Source organism: Carcharodon carcharias, chromosome 4 (assembly GCF_017639515.1).
Source record: "Carcharodon carcharias isolate sCarCar2 chromosome 4, sCarCar2.pri, whole genome shotgun sequence".
Lineage (NCBI taxonomy): Eukaryota > Metazoa > Chordata > Chondrichthyes > Lamniformes > Lamnidae > Carcharodon > Carcharodon carcharias.
Genome location: NC_054470.1, coordinates 121,310,163 through 121,326,987, shown reverse-complemented (window position 1 = coordinate 121,326,987; position 16,825 = coordinate 121,310,163). Strand labels below are relative to the sequence as shown.

The following is a 16,825-nucleotide window of genomic DNA, read 5'->3' as shown; positions in this document are numbered from 1 at the left end:
GTTATTCTCCTGAACTAAACAAATGAAAGATTGCCAACAGTGTCCACAAATCTTAAAGCTAAAATAATTCAGAGTTCTAGGGCTCAAATTATAAATATCACGTACAAATTGTGGCTTTACCAATATATGCTGATTAAAAAAGATGAATATACTTCCATCCTACTTCTAAAAAATCTTTCCTCATCTATCAAATGCAACAAAGGTGAAGGTAGTCAGCCTATTTACTTAAAAGAAATGCATTTATTAGGGGCAAACTCCTTTTTAATACATTTCATCTCCTCTTTTATGCTTGCTTCACCTTGAACCACACGCTAATCCAGCCTCAAGCTTACTGACAACCTGCTCCCGGACCCCTAATATTGCTGTAGTGCAACCAGACGCCAAGGGCTGCCCAGAAACAGTCTCAGGTTCTGCCTCAAAATCTCCATTCAAAGTTTCCCCAGGATTGTAAATCACCATTCTCAGCTGCATAACATGAGGGATCTAGAACAGAAATGCATGTCTTACTACTCCATGTGCAGCATGCATACTGCATCACTGCACCATCTCTAACAATTATTTTAAATGTTTCAAATTCCAGTGAATCACAAAGACAGAATCGAAATTGGCCATTTGACAAATTTTCAAAGCATAACATGAAGTGGAGATCATACTAGTTATAAGGAGTAAGACCAGCTTTAGGGAAGGAAATCTGCTGTCCTTACCTGGTCTGGCCAACATGCGACTCCAGATCCACAGCAATGTGGTTGACTCTTAAATGCCCTCTGAAGAAGGGCAATGAGGAATGGACAATAAATGCTGGCCTAGCCAGCAACACCCACATTCCATGAATGAATTTTTAAAAAGCTAGAAAGTAGCTACTTGTCCATACAACTGATTAAAATGCTGTAAGCAATCAAAGAATGGAACAATACACATTAGTCTTTCTGCTACATATGTGGAATCAATCAATTGTGCTGTTGGGATGTTCAAGTATTCACATGAGAAAACCAAAACGTTAAAGATTAAAAGAGCCAAATGTCACTCTATAGTTTTAAAGATATTGAAATGTTAAATGACTTGGCAACTTGATTTAGAGTGCCTCGGTTCTCCACCAAATTAGTTTTTTTTCTCTCTTTATACAAAAGTTACACTCATTAGTTTATGCAACTTACATGGCATACAATAGGCTGTATGGGTTATCTTTTTAGAAAGATTCTTTCAACTTGCCAGTAGTACAGTTTTGAAAGTTACGAGTCAACCAAAAAATCGATTCTCATTGTGATCAATATCCCATTCAAATTTCAGCATTCTAATATTCTATATATTTTGATATAATTTATTCTGTTCTTTCTTTCACTTGAAGGATGGAATAAATTACATTAAACTATATATAATTCAATTCAGACGGGGTTAAAGGTACAGCATGCATTTCAAACAATGCTTTTCATTTTACTTTGATCTGTTAAATAACTTGAAAAACACAATTGTATTCTTGAGATCTTGAAAACACCTGTAAAAGATTTAAAGGTACTGCTTAGAGATGTAATTAATTGCCATGGGGGAGAATTACTTAAAAAGCTTTTGAAAATGCTAGTTTTATCCCTATTTGGATCAAATTTTATACAGTAATCTAGTGGGACTTCAATACTGTTCGACAATGTGAGTCAAAGATTTTGAAATGCAGATAATGAGGTAGACAAGAAATATTTTATAAACCCAGTGGAGTTTTCTTGGTTGATGAGGATTAAAAAGTTAAGAGTTGCAGGAAAAAAGCTTAGTGTTTGGAATTTAGTGTGCACATCAACACAAAGCTAATTAAATAAAAATTCTTAGATGAAATAACAGAAGTCATGTAAGAATAACAATGGCATCTTGCAATCACAAATCTATAACTTGGGAGCATCGAATGAAGCTTTATGGGTAGAGCTTAGGAATAAAAAAGGGGCAGCCACATGGTTAGGTGTTTATTACAGACCCCCAGATAGTCAGCAGGAAATTGAGGAGCAAATATGTGCACAATTTGTGGAAGTGTGTAAAAACAATAATATTAGGTGATTTCAACTTTCCCAACATTAATTGGGAAAGACATAGTGTTAAGGGCTTGGATGGAGTGGATTTCTTGAAATGTGTACAGGAGAACTTTTTAGGTCAATTTGTAGAGGGTCCAAGGGACAGCGCAATGCTGGACCTAATTCTAGGGAATGAAGCCGGACAGGTCGCTGAGGTGGTGATGGGGGAACATTTTAGTGATAGCGATCACAACATGGTACAATTTAAGCTTGTTATGGGCAAAGAAATAGACAAGTTGCAAAAAAGTGTTTTGGATTGGGGAGAGCGGATGTTAGTAAAATAAGGCAGGATCAGCCAAGGTAGACTGGGAACAGCTACTTGTGGGGAAATCTACAGAAGAGCAGTGGGGGCCGTTCAAAAAGGAAATGGGGAGGGTACAGGCTCAATATGTTCCCTCTAGGGTGATAGGAAGGAGTAGCAAGCCCAGAGAACCATGGATGACCAGGAATATTCAGGATTTGATGAGAAGGAAAAGAGAGGCCTTCTAGCAGGTACAAGGGGAAGAAATCAGCGGAGGCATTAGTGCAGTACCGAAAGTGCAGGGTGGAGCTTAAGAAAGCAATTAGGAGAGCAAAGAGGGGAAATGAGAAAGCTCTGGCTGGTAAAAGTAGGGAAAATCCCAAGATATTCTATAAGTATATCAATGGGAAGAGGATAACCAGGGAATCAGTAGGGCCCATTAGGGACCAAGGGGACAATCTATGGGTGAAGCCAGAGGACATCAGTAAAGTGCTGAACAAATGCTTCACGTCTGTCTTCACCCAAGAAAATGAGGATGAAGGTATGGAAATCAGGGAGAGAGACTGCGAGGTTCTTGAGCAAATTGATATGGAGTGACAAGGGATTGGAGGTGTTGGCAGGCTTAAAAGTGGACAAATCATCAGGTCCGGATGATTTGTGCCCCAGACTGCCGAGGGAGGCAAGGGAGGAGATCGCAGGGGCTCTGACCCAAATTTTTAATTCTTCTCTGGTCACAGGGGAGGTGCCAGAGGACTGGAGAACAGCTAATGTGGTTCCGCTATTTAAGAAGGATTGTAGAGATAAGCCAGGGAACTACAGACTACAGACCAGTGAGCCTCACGTCAGTAATAGGGAAACTATTGGATAAAATTCTGAAGGAGAGAATCTATCTCCACTTGGAGAGGCAAGGTTTGATCAGGGATAGTCAGCATGGCTATGATGTGACATCTTTTGGTTATCTCCACCTATCACTGGCCCTCTATCCAGCTCTACTTGTCCCACCACCATCACCTCCCCCCACCCCCCCTTAAACCAGCTTATATTTCACCTCTATTCTACTTTAACTTAGTTCCGTAGAAGGGTCATTCGGACTCAAAACGTTAACTGTGTTCCTCTCCACAGATGCTGCCAGACCTGCTGAGTTTTTCCAGGTATTTTTGTTTTTGGTCAGCATGGCTTTGTCAGAGGGAGGTCATGCCTAACAAATTTGATTGAATTTTTTGAGGAGGTGACCAGGTGTGTAGGTGAGGGTAGTGCAGTTGATGTAGCTTATATGGATTTCAGCAAAGCCTTTGACAAGGTCCCACATGGGAGACTTATAAAGAAGGCAAATGCACATGGGATACAAGGTAATTTGATAAGTGGATTTAAAATTGGCTTAGTTGTAGGAGACAGAGGGTGATGACAGAAGGATGCTTTAGTGACTGGAAGCCAGTGTCATACCACAGGGATCTGTGCTGAGTCTCCTATTATTTGTCATTTATATAAACGACATAGATGACAATGTGGGGGGTAGGATTAGTAAGTTTGAGAATAACACAAAGATTGGCCGGGTGGTTAACAGTGAGGTTGAGTGTCTTGGGCTACAGGAAGATATAGACAAGGAAGTAGTCAATGAATGGCATGACACTAGGAAGTTCTGAGGAACAAAGGGACCTTGGCGTGTGTGTCCACAGACCTCTGAAGGCAGAGGGGCATGTTAGTGGGGTGGTGAAAAAGGTATATGGGACACTTGCCTTCATCAATTGAGGCATAGCTTACAAAAGTAGGGAGTTCATGTTGGAGTTATATAGAACCTTGGTGAGGCCACAGCTGCAGTACTGTGTGCCGCTCTGGTCGCCACATTATAGGAAGAATGTGATTGCACTGGAGGGGGTGCAGAGGAGATTCGCCTGGGATGAAACAGTTAAGTTATGAAGAGAGGTTGGATAGACTTGGGTTGTTTTCATTGGAGCAGAGAAGACTGAGGGACAACCTGATCAAGGTGTACAAGATTATGAGGTGCATGGACAGGGTGGATAGGGAGTAGCTATTTCCCTTAGTTGAAGGGTCAGTCACATGGGGACGTAAGTTCAAGGTGAGGGGCAGGAGATTTAGGGGGGATGTGAGGAAAAACCTTTTTACCTAGAGGGTGGTGACGGTGTGGAATGCGCTGCCTGGGAGGGTGGTGAAGGTGGATTACCTCACATCCTTTAAAAAGTACCTGGATGAGCACTTGGCACATCATAACATTCAAGGCTATGGGCCACGTGCTGGTAAATGGGATTAGGTAGGTTGGTCAGGTGTTTCTCACGTGTCGGTGCAGACTCGATGGGCCGAAGGGCCTCTTCTGCACTGTGTGATCCTGTGATTCTGTGAGCAGGTGAGGCAGGAAGGCAAGAAAAAAAGATACTGTAAAAAGCAAGGGGATCCAAGTTAAAATACACAGATATTCATGTGCAGAATATAGGAACACATTGGAGAATGAGAATCAACCGATTAAAATAGAAAATCATGACATAATTTCACTGATTGAAGTGTGGTTACTGTTCATTCAGGATTGGTAAATATTGGACACAAAACTTCAGACAGAAAGCAACTGAAAGAGTATTGATTAAAGACAACAGCCTCCAAATTCAGCCACATAGCTCCTATGTCTCAAGGCCACCAGACATTTGACATAGATTCTGTGTGGATGCAAGTTGATGAAGCACTCTGACAATGCTTTACTGTGGTAATACCAAGCCTCATGGTAGGTTGCATCCGAGAAACATGGCAATTGGCGCAATATTTTATTTAATGACATTACTGGGTTAACACTTGAAATCCATGCAAAATTCTGCAGGTAACAGTTCAGTGACATTTCACACCCATTAATTTATTTTATTTTTAATTAGCTTGTAACTCCGTTGCAGTAAGTTTAAAAAAAACCTAACTATCCAACTAAAGATGAAAAATGCCTTACTGGTCATCCACCTGCATGGGTCCAAACCATCCTACAGCTGTCAAGGCCAAGAGACCAAAAGCTTAGGCTTTTCAGAGTGAAATGTCCAAGAATATCAATTCTATATATCCCCAAAACAAAAATGTTCGATACTCTTTAATGGACAAATCAAGAGGTTTATTTGAAGTACAGATAAATAAGCTGTGGCCATTCAAGTACTCAAGGCAAGGAACAGATACTTCAGTGTTCTAACCTGCTCAAGTTCATGTATCTTGTCATCTTTCACTTGGAGAATCTCCAAGACTCTCCTGTCCTTGGCTTCGGCTTTCTGTTTTTCCCTTGAGGGAGGACAAAAGTCAATCATCAGTAATAATACAATAGTACTAATCACTTGAATATCAGATCTTCCATTAATAAAACTATTTTTGGCTATTAAAACTGCATTATGAATTTTAGAATTAATAGAATATCATTATTCACTCGGAAAATTTAACATAATGTTATTCTACAGTGTTTTAAAAATCCAGATAAACATCAGATATTTGCATACATTATATTGTTACAAATCATTTTACTAAATCAATCATTTGACATATATTGTGACCAGTGATGTTCAGAATTCCAGCCCTATCATAGCAAAGAGTGATGGATAACAAGGTAAAGTTCTGATTGGAATCACTGGTTAATGAAAGCATGTGGCACTATATGTTTCTGTTTACTATCACACTGCAAAAAGCCTCAAATTGTAAGCATTTTATGCAAAAGAAAATGGCCCAACTTGAAGATAATGTATCACCAAGTAATTTTTAAATAATTAATTTGAAAAATAGGAAAAGAAATACCCAATGTTCAAGAAAGCTCAAGAGTTTACTGAGCAATTAGAATCAGAGAATTCTACAGCACAGGGGATATCCTTTTGGCCCATCATGCCTTTGCGATCTCTTTGAAAGACCTATTCAATCAGTCCACTCTTCTGTCCTTTCTCCATCGCTCTGCAAATATTTTCCCCTTCATGAAGAATCCAATTTCCTTTTGAAAGTTATTATTGCATCTACTTGTACTGCCCTTTTAGGCAGTGCATTCCAGATCATTAAAACACACTGCATAAAATCAATTCTCTTCATATTGAACCATTTTTGGAAAAATGAACACTTCCTACTTCATGTTCCACACCAGTTTTGGGCAATTGTAAATGCCACCACAAAATATGGACTTAAACGAACAAGAAAAGCTGGAAATTACTCAAGGTGACAAAAATAAGCAGCAATATCACAGGCGCTCAAACTTGGTAGCTACTGTAATGCTGTACTCCTGAATAACAGTCCACAAAGTTCTCAGCGATATTTTCATTCCCCTTTTATCAGTTTAAAAGCTGCATCAAAGTGGAACTGAATAACTTCTGCCATTAGGTTGGACAAAGTGCAATTTGAGCTCATAATATTTAGCACTAGAAAGCAATTCAGACTATCTAATCCATCAATGTGTACTGATGCACCAGACCTTTAAAACTATGGCCCCTTAATAATAAAAAATGTGGGTGGGGAGGGGGCAGAGGAGTGTGTGAGAGAGAGAGGAAGGTTGACACATGGTGAGGGAGGGAGGGGGCAGGGGGGGATAGAGAGCAAGCATGCGTGTGTGAGAGAGAGAGGCACAGGAGAATGAGAACAGTGCCTGGAAGGAAGAGGGACTGACATGCAGGGAGAGGGGGTTGTAGTCAGGGTCAATATTTGAATCAGGGCAGGGAGGTTAGGGCTAGCTGATTTCCACCTTTCTGGCAGTTGGGATTTGAATGTGTAGTTTGCAAATGAAAAGTGAGTCTGCAGTTGTTTTATTTTTTAGTGTGGGCAGGCAGTTTTCACACCTCCCTTTCTTGGTCATTGTGAAGGGGAATATGTAGCTTTAGCTTTCAACAGCAATAATTTGCAATTATATAGCATCGTGTTAACATATGAAAATGCTGCAAGGTGCTCTATAAGAATGTAATCAGATAAGAATTCGATGCCAAGCCCAAGGAGATATTAAAACAGGTGACCAAGTGCTTGGTCAGAGGTAACTTTTAAGAAAACAAAAACAGAATTACCTGGAAAAACCAGCAGGCCTGGCAGCATCGGCAGAGAAGAAAAGAGTTGATGTTTCGAGTCCTCATGACCCTTCAGCAGAACTGGGTGAATCCAAGGAGAGGGGTGAAATATAAGCTGGTTTAAGGTGGGGGGGAGGGGGGGGCGGTGGTGAGGGTGGTGGTGGTGGGTTGGGTTGGGTTGGGGGAGAGAAGTGGAGGGGGGTGGTGCGGCTGCAGGGACAAGCAAGCAGCGACAGGAGCACACAATCAAAAGATGTCACAGACAAAAGAACACAGAGGTGTCAAAGCTGGCGATACTATCTAAACGAATGTGCCAATTAAGAATGGATGGCAGGACACTCAAGGCACAGCCCCAGTGGGGGTGGGGGGCATAAAAGATTTAAAAATAATGGAAATAGGTGGGAAAAGAAAAATCTATATAAATGATTGAAAAAAAAACAAAAGGAAGGGGGAAGAAACAGAAAGGGGGTGGGGATGGAGGAGGGAGGTCAAGATCTAAAGTTGTTGAATTCAATATTCAGTCCGGAAGACAAAGGACTGAATATTGAATTCAACAACTTTAGATCTTGACCTCCCTCCTCCATCCCCATCCCCTTTCTGTTTCTTCCCCCTTCCTTTTGTTTTTTCCAATCATTTATATAGATTTTTCTTTTCCCACCTATTTCCATTATTTTTAAATCTTTTATGCCCCCCACCCCCACTGGGGCTGTGCCTTGAGTGTCCTGCCATCCATTCTTAATTGGCACATTCGTTTAGATAGTATCGCCAGCTTTGACACCTCTGTGTTCTTTTGTCTGTGACACCTTTTGATTGTCTGCTCCTGTCGCTGCTTGCTTGTCCCTGCAGCCGCACCACCCCCTCCACTTCTCTCCCCCCACCTTAAACCAGCTTATATTTCACCCCTCTCCTTGGATTCACCCAGTTCTGCTGAAGGGTCATGAGGACTCGAAACGTCAACTCTTTTCTTCTCCGCCGATGCTGCCAGACCTGCTGAGTTTTCCCAGGTAATTCTGGTTTTGCTTTGGATTTCCAGCATCCACAGTTTTTTGTTTTTATAACTTTTAAGAAACCTTTTTAGAGGAGAAAAGATGGAAAGATTGAGAGGCAGAGTGGTTTCGGGAAGGAATTCCAGGAGTTAAAACTTAGAGGTTGAAGGTACTGCCACCAATGATGGATTGAGGGAAATGTGGGATGTGCAAGAGGTCAGAGTTGGCCAAAAGGACAAATCTTGGATGGTTGTGGGGTGTGGTGAATATCTAGTTCATGGTTCATGTTAATATTTTAGGTGATGTTTAGTTCTGGGAAGATTGTTGTTGTGAAGGTAAGTAAAATGCTAGGCTTGAGAGATTGTCAGAGCACCTAAACAAAAAGGCAGTTCAGAAGGTTACCCATGTTTGTTTAATAGAGTCAGAATAGAAGAGAGGGAGCCATAAACATTCTGCAGCAGGGGGAAGAGGCTCCATACTGAAAAGGTGTTGCTGATAGCAGGCTCCAGGCAGTTAGGGCTCAGGAAAGCACTGGGAGCCAATGGTGCAGCTGAGAGTCGCAGTTTAGACTTCGCATGGTTTGCAGCTCACAGAGAAGCTCTAGGTGCCATTCGGTGTGATTAGGGCTCAGAAAAGTTCTGGGAGTCATTTATAGCTCTGTGCAGCTGGGAGACTGCAGTTTGGAGAACCCCCAAGGCAGTGCCAGCTTAGTGAAGCTAATAGCCTGCAGAAAAGTTGGAAGAGGTAGGAGTGTAGCTTTCTAAATCCTGTGGAACGCAGTCTCAGGAGGAGAGATTGAACCATTGGGATGTGAGCAATGATTGAGATAGTCTGAGTCAGAGCGACTTTTGAGGGAATTCAGAGGGCACATCTTCGAAAGTGAATAGTTGAAATTTCTCACGAGGAAGAGTTTTAACGAGATTTTGTGGCTCAGTAGTCATTGACGTCTGAGTGGGCTGCTAAGAAATCTGTGGAAACTGTCTTTATCACAACTGCCATTTAATGTGCAATATGTGTTCTACCACAGTTTGTCTTTTAAATCATATTTACCTCATGTTAATTCTGAATGAGTATAGATAGAAATTGTAGATTGTTTTACTTTTCTGACTTTGTATAGTAAAGTTTATTTTGTTTATTTAGAACCACGGAATCTTGTAGCTTTACTCTCCTAGTGGGTAACTGGGATTTCAAGCTTTGTCTACTTTAAACAAAAAGTTACTGATCCCTAACCAGATCGTAACAGGGGTTACATCCTTGGGGGCTCCACAGGTAAAAATGTGGGAGCACCTCAAAAAGATAAACCATGGCATGAGATATGATGGATAGTAGATAGGCAAAAGTGGAACCAGGCAAATGGAGTCTCACTCAGCTGGACAGCACAGGAAAGATGTTGGAGATGGATGAATGGGTCAATCATGTCAAAAAAACAGGCCCAGAAGAATGAGGAGGGGCTGTGCAGCAGAAATACAGAAGATGCTATTTGTGACTTTGGTAAAGTGTCATTTCAACACTGTGGCAGAGGCAGACACCAGATTGGAAAGGTTCAAGCATGGAGTTGTGGGAAAAATGAGCACAGATCTGCAAGGCAACATGTTCAAGAATTTAAGAGGAAAGCAAGTTGGAGATAGAGCTGTAGTTTGCAAGGACAGAAGGGTCAAGGAGTTGGGGTGATGAGAGCAGATTGGCAAGGGTGGAAGACAGCAGCAAAGAGTTTATATCAGTTAGCATGAAGGCCAGGAAGAGGAGTTGGGAAGTCAGCAGTTCAGTAGAAATTGAGTCAAGTGAGCAAGAGGTGAATCACATTGACAAGATGAGCTTAGAGAAGGGAGAGCGGAGAGAAACAATAGGAAGATGCACTGCTTGGCAACTGAGCTCTCAAGATTTGTGCTATATTTTTGGAGCTACTTCCTTTAGAAGTTTTATTACACTGGGTACCAAATAGCCAACGTTATTTGGAGACAAGTCATTCCAATCGGCAACTTTTTGCTAACCTTTGTCGGATACAGCCACCAGTGGTGGTTTTCACTTCATTCTGAGTAACCTGGTAGGAAGGGAGAATCGGAGTCATCAGATCTGGAACTGATTCCATGTTTCGTTACATTGTGGTGCACTTCTTTGTCAGGGATTGCTTAAATACTGGTGGTGAAGCTCTGACTAATGCTCTGTGTCCTGTCAGCTCTATCTTCTTCACTACAGCGTTTCTGACTGTTGGTCAACTTCAGCACAAAGGCCATTGGGGCATCTATTTCTGTCTGTAGTCAAAACTTTTTGGTTTCCTATGCAACTCAGTCTTCTGTGTTGGCTCATGTTTCCTTGCAAGTTAATGTTATTTTAGCAGACAATATTTGATTAGTCAAGTGTCACTCTTCAATGTAGCTGCCTTTTACAATGCACGAACGTGTGTATTTGTTTTGGCAAATTTCCTTTTCTTCAGAATTGCCAGCTATCAAGTTCAGACCTCACAGGTTGCTTTAAAAGTAGCATCCGTTCAATTTGCTGTGCCAAAGAGGTTACGCTCACAAAATTTCTGTTGCAAGAGTAGCTGATGAATACTGAAAGTGCAATTTGGGATTCTTTTGTAACATTAAGTGCTACCCCATTGTTCTCAATTGGTCACGTTAGATTAACTTTCTAGCAATCACCCCCCACAGCATCATTGTAATCCTGCGACCAGTTGCCATTTTTAATAGTTAGAATCATAGGCTCATAGACATTTACAGCACAGGAGGAGGCCATTCAGGCCATCGTGTCCACGCCAGTCAACAAAGATTGGACTACACTAATCCCATTTTCCAGCTCTTGGTCCATAGCCCTGAAGGCAATGGCAACGCAAATGGATATCTAAATACTGCTTAAATGTTACAAGAGTTTCTGACTCAACCACCCTTTCAGGCAATGAGTTCCAGATGCTCCACACCCTCTAGGTGAAAAAATTTCTCCTCAACTCCCCTCTTAGCCTTCAACCTCTTAACTCAAATCTATTCCCCCTCTACTAATGGAAAAAGTGCATTCCTGTCCACCCTATCAATGCCCCTCATAATCTTATACACCTCTATCAGGTCCCCTCTCAACCTTCACTGCTCCAAGGAAAACAACCCCAGCCTATCCAATCTTTTCTCATAGCTCAGACCCTCTAGCCCAGGCAGCATCCTGGTAAATCTCCTCTGCACCCTCTCCAATGCAATCACATCCTTCCTATAATGTGGTGACCAGAACTACACACAGTACTCCAGTTGTGGCCTAACCAGCGTTTTATACAGTTCCAGCATAACCTCCCTGCTCTTGTATGCTATGCTTCAGCTTATAAAGGCAAATATCCCATCTACCTGCCCTGCTACTTTCAGGGATCTGTGGATATGCACACCAAGGTCCCTCTGACCTTCAGTACTTTCCAGGGTCCTACCATTCATAGTGTAATCCCTTGCCTTGTTAGCCCTCCCCAAGTGCATTACCTCTTACTTTTCCGGGTTGAATTCCATTTGCCACTGCTCTGCTCACCTGATCAGTCCATTGATATACTCCTGTAGTTTATGGCGATCCTCCTCACTATTTACCACCTAACAATTTTCATGTCATCCGCGAACTTCTTGATCATACCCCCTACATTTAAGTCCAAATCAAATATGCAGAGCCACAAACAGCAAAGGCCCCAGCACCGAGCCCTGTGGCACCCCAATGGAAACAGACTTCCATCACCCTCTGCTTCCTCTGATTCTCAGCCAATTTTGGATCTAATGTGCCACTTTGCCTTGGATCCCATGGGCTCTTACTTTCTTGACCAGTCTGCCATGAGGAACCTTATCAAAAGCCTTGCTAAAGTCTATGTAGGCCACATCAAATGCATTACCCTCATCAACACGCCTGGTTACCTCCTCAAAAAATTCGATCAAATTTGTCAAACACAACCTTCCCTTAACAAATCCATGCTGGCTATCCCTAATTAATCAAGTGCAGGTATATTCTGTCCCTCAGAATTCTTTCTAGTAACTTCCCCACGGCCAAGGTTAGGCTGACTGGCCTGTAATTTCCTGGTCCATCCCTTCATCCTTTTTTTAATATTGGGACAACATTAGCAGTCCTTCAGTCCTCTGACACCTCATCTGTGGCCAAAGAGGATTTGAAAATTACTGCCAAGGCCCCTGATATCTTTTCCCTTGCCTCCCTCAACAGCCAGGGATACATCTCAACCTGGACTGCGGATTTATCCACATTTAAGGCCCCTAAACCCACTAGTACCTCCTCTCTCTCTATGTTAATTTCCTCTCATATATCACAGTCCTCCACCCTGATGTCTATACCTGCGTCGTCCTTTTCCAATGTGAAGACGGATGCAAAGTATTCATTGAGGACCATACCTATGTTTTCCGGGTCCACACACAGGTTACCTCTATGGTCCCTAATTGGCCCTACTCTTTCCCTAGTTATTTGCTTGCTCTATACATTTAAAAAACTCCTTTGGGTTTTCCTTTATTCTACCCACCAATTCTTTCTCACGCACTCTCTTAGCTTTCCTAATTTCCTCTAAGTTCCCCCCTGCACTTTTTATACTCCTCCAGGGACTCTGCCATATTGAGCACTCAGCCATAGCTTCTCTTTTTTCCTTAATCCAACCTTTGTCCTTGACATCCAGGGTTCTCTGGACTTGGTCCCCCCTTTGTCTTTATGGGTACATATTTGCCCTGTACTCTCGTTATTACCTCCTTAGATGCCTCCCACTGCTCTGACACAGTATTATCTTCAACTAGCTGCTCCCAGTCCACTTGGGCCAAATCATATCTCATTCTAGTAAAATTAGCCTTTCCCCAGTATATAATAGATAGGTCAGTAATGCCATGTTACCAGTGTCAGAACCGTTGACTTAGAGTATGAATAAGTTAAATGCCATTTTTACTAAAGTATGCTCTGGACTTTACACTACTCGTTTGGAAGGATTATTATTATTTTGCAAAATAAGTAGGATAAATATTCTATGAGCATTTAATGTTTCTGTCATACCATTATAAAGCTAAGCATTGAAAGATAGCATACACCACACAATAGTTGCAGGTAGATAGCTACACCTGATCATCGAAGTTACCAAGACCGGAGACAGGAGAACTAGGGATTGACAATGGGGTTTATTTAAACTTGGATGAGTCAGGGGTTTTGGTGGCATTTGACTGCACTGCAGCGTGACTGCTGGAGAATTTTAACAGCAGTTGGGAGAAAGACTTTGGATCCAGAATCGCGGTGGAAGAAGTACTTGGGGTCTGGTAGAACTGTGAAAGGCGATCCAGAAGTTTGGCAACACTTGGGGTGGAATCTAAGATTTTACTCATTGGTGGATTCCTGGTGTCTGTCAGAGAGAGGTGGTGGCATAACCCCACCAGCACTAGTGGATAGTGTCTTGGCAGGGATCTTTGCAAATTCTAAATGTGTTGTTTGGCAACTGGTTCTTGGACACCAATTATCTTTATCACAGCTGTTAAGAAAATATCATACCTTCTGACTGCCATCTACAAAACAGGTCACATTTGGTTGTTATTTGAAAAATAAATTCAAATAAAAAGAGGAAAGACATTGTGTCTATCTGCATTTCACAACTGTTGATAGCGTTATGATCCCAGCTGACATTATGACAAGCCTGATCCCAGGTTGTAACCCAGCTTGACAGATCCTAACTTTTAGTTTTTTGTTTAGATACATGGTGAGGGGCTACTGAACAGAATCACAGAAGTCAGCTGATGAATGTTTAACAAAAGAATAGAACATTTATTAAACAAGATGACTATATTACAATGTTCCTTCACCCACAACTATAACTTCATAAATACATGCAGATTTGTAAGGATAACACAAGTTGCAAAATCTTATACTCTAATGTACACAGTAAGTACTCAGTCCATGCAAACCAATAGGTGGCCTGCAGTCAGACACACCACACTCTGAAACCAAATCACAGATGCCACTTCAAACAAATTAATCTCTCATCAGCTCCCCCCAATAAGCTTGTCACACCATGAGCCAACCAGTCTCACTGAACTCCATCTTTCATGAGGGTTTCCTATCTCCACTCTCCAAGAACTCATCTTGGAATTTTCTCCCAAACTGACGCTTTCTCACAGATGCCTTCCACAAGGGCCCACCTCCAGGGTTTCGAACTCTCCTTCTGATGTTCCTCTCCCCTGGGTCACCACAGGCATTCAAGCTTTCATCCATGCACTCTCTTTCACCGACTCAGCCATCAATAGTACACACTGCTTCACACGCCCATAGCAAAGAGTTACAGACCTTCAGCCATCTCTTTGGATCTTCTGGCCTCACTTTAAATCTGCCTCCTGCAGCTTTTTTTCCTTTAAGCTTGAAGCTTGGATCCTTCTTCTGCTCCTCACTCTTAACTTCACTTAACAGGACCTTATCCAGGTTCCTGTCCTTCCTTTGACTAGAAGGTCTTCCTGGGACTTTCTCCTGTTCCACTTCCCTTGATTTGGGGACTTTCTTCTTTAGTTTGGAACCTGTTATCTGTCCCTTTTCATGTCCTGCTTGTCCTGGCACCTTCTTCCAACTGTACTCAAACTGCTATTTTTCCTGTGTGTGTGTGGGTGGGTCTCCCTCTCTGGACCCCTGTTGCTAGGCAACAGCACAGTTTTTTCTACTCGTGTTTGCTTTAACTTCTCTTCAGGAATCGTAAAACTCATTAGAAATGCAGGCATACAAACAGAGCTTTAGACCTGCTGTCTCCACTTAAAAATGAAACTAGATCCCCAGTTTCACCTTTTAACCCACTAAAAGAGAAAAAATAAATTAAACTTAAACTTAAAGATATACCTTATTCCTAACACCCAAATACATATATGATTTACTTAAAATATCGCTATTTCCTTGTAGTTAGAAAGTTTAACTTTTCAAAGATCAGCAAAACTGAGGCGATAATCAAAGGTTATCAGTTTGCTTCAAAATTCAGAACTGAGTGTGCATGTGTCAGCTTAATATGCTTTTTGAAGCTTTAAAAAACACCATACAGAGAACTACAATAGGTGTATCATCAGTAGAGACTATTATGTTTTACATGCCTCTCGCACATGCAAAAACATGCATGCACACACGTGTATGCAAACACGTACGCGCGATGTCACCTGTTTAAACAAGGAAAATTTTATCTGGATACAGCTTTTGACATTTGATCTCTAGCTTTCTGCAAATAATTTTGAAAAGCAACTGAGCACAAACTGCAGAAGCTGAAAACATGCAGCAGCTCAGCAGAATACATGTTACTGATGCATCCTGGACACATGGTTGTACTGTGCAGTCCCATACAGTGCAACCTGCATTCAGCTAGCAGTCACAATTCCAGCAAAATAGTTAAGTACAAGCACAGACTTTTGGCAGAGGTCAAGTTAAAGCATTAATAAAATGCATCATAAGTTACAAAAGACAAGTTGCAGTGAAATATGCAACTATCTTTTTTTAATTTGTTAAAACCTGTTGCGGAAAAAGGGTAGGCAATTTTTTTGCAAGAATTATTGAGTTCTTAGTAGGAAATTATACTGTGAATTGATAGATAAATTGCTTATAAGATTTGGTTGAGGTTGTCTGTGTAACAATAGTGCATTTATATCGCAATGTTAAGGTAATAAAACATCGCAAGGCACTTTGCAAAGTCATTATCAAACAAAATTTGATACTTTGCCATAAGGAGGTATTAGGACAGGTCACCAACTACTTGGTCAAAGAGCTAGGTTCTAAGGAGTGTCTTAAAGAATCAGAGTGTTAAAGGGACACAGATTTAGGAAGGGAAAATCCAGAGCAATGGGCCTGGGCAGATGAAGGTATGGCTGCCAATGGTGGAGCAATGGAAATCAGGAATGCTCAAGAGAACAGAAATGGAGAAGTACAGCAATCTCAGAGGTTACAGAGATAAAAAGGTCTGTGAAGTACACCACTACAGATCTGCTAAACAAAAAAAACTCACCAGCAATGGATGACCTCGGGGGGTGGGGGGGGGCGGTGGTGGCAGGGTGCTCAGAAAAGAAAGGTACTAACCTTTCATCTTTAGAATCTAAATTCGAACCCAGCCACATATATGGGTTAAAAATTTTTACATAAGCTGGCAGTCGGAGTGCATGAAATATGTTTGCATATTTTTGCCCTTTTCCTAGCTGATGCTGGCTCAAGGTACAAAGCTAGATACATTCACTGCAGCAGGAGCTGCAGTCATGTCACAATAGTGCAATAGAAAGTAGTTCTCTAGAGTTGACATTGAAGCACATTGCTGTGGCAGAGGAAAGAAATTGTGTTATACTTGTCCCGAGTACTTTTGATGCTGGGTAGCAGAAACAGCATAAAATACAAAAAACTATAAATACATTTATATTCCATAATTTGGGTCTCTAATAAAGTTTGATTAACTTCAGTACCTATGAGTAAATGTTAACTTCTTAGCAACCTTTTAGGTCATGTGTGGGAAGAATATCCAAGTCTGAATTTTTGAAATACTTCAAATTCAATCAAGCTCTGGTGAATCCTCTGATAAATAGCCTCAACGTACGGAATCTATTTCAATCT

The 16,825-nt window shown here is 41.5% G+C and overlaps 1 protein-coding gene across 1 annotated transcript in view; it reads right to left on the bottom strand.

The window, feature by feature from the left end:
• Positions 1–16,825, bottom strand: part of cntln (centlein, centrosomal protein) — a 391,318-nt gene that overhangs the window by 313,362 nt on the left and 61,131 nt on the right. The window contains exon 4 of the mRNA XM_041185504.1: positions 5,469–5,553. Coding sequence (XP_041041438.1) covers positions 5,469–5,553 — 85 coding nt within the window. The remainder of the gene's footprint in view (positions 1–5,468; positions 5,554–16,825) is intronic.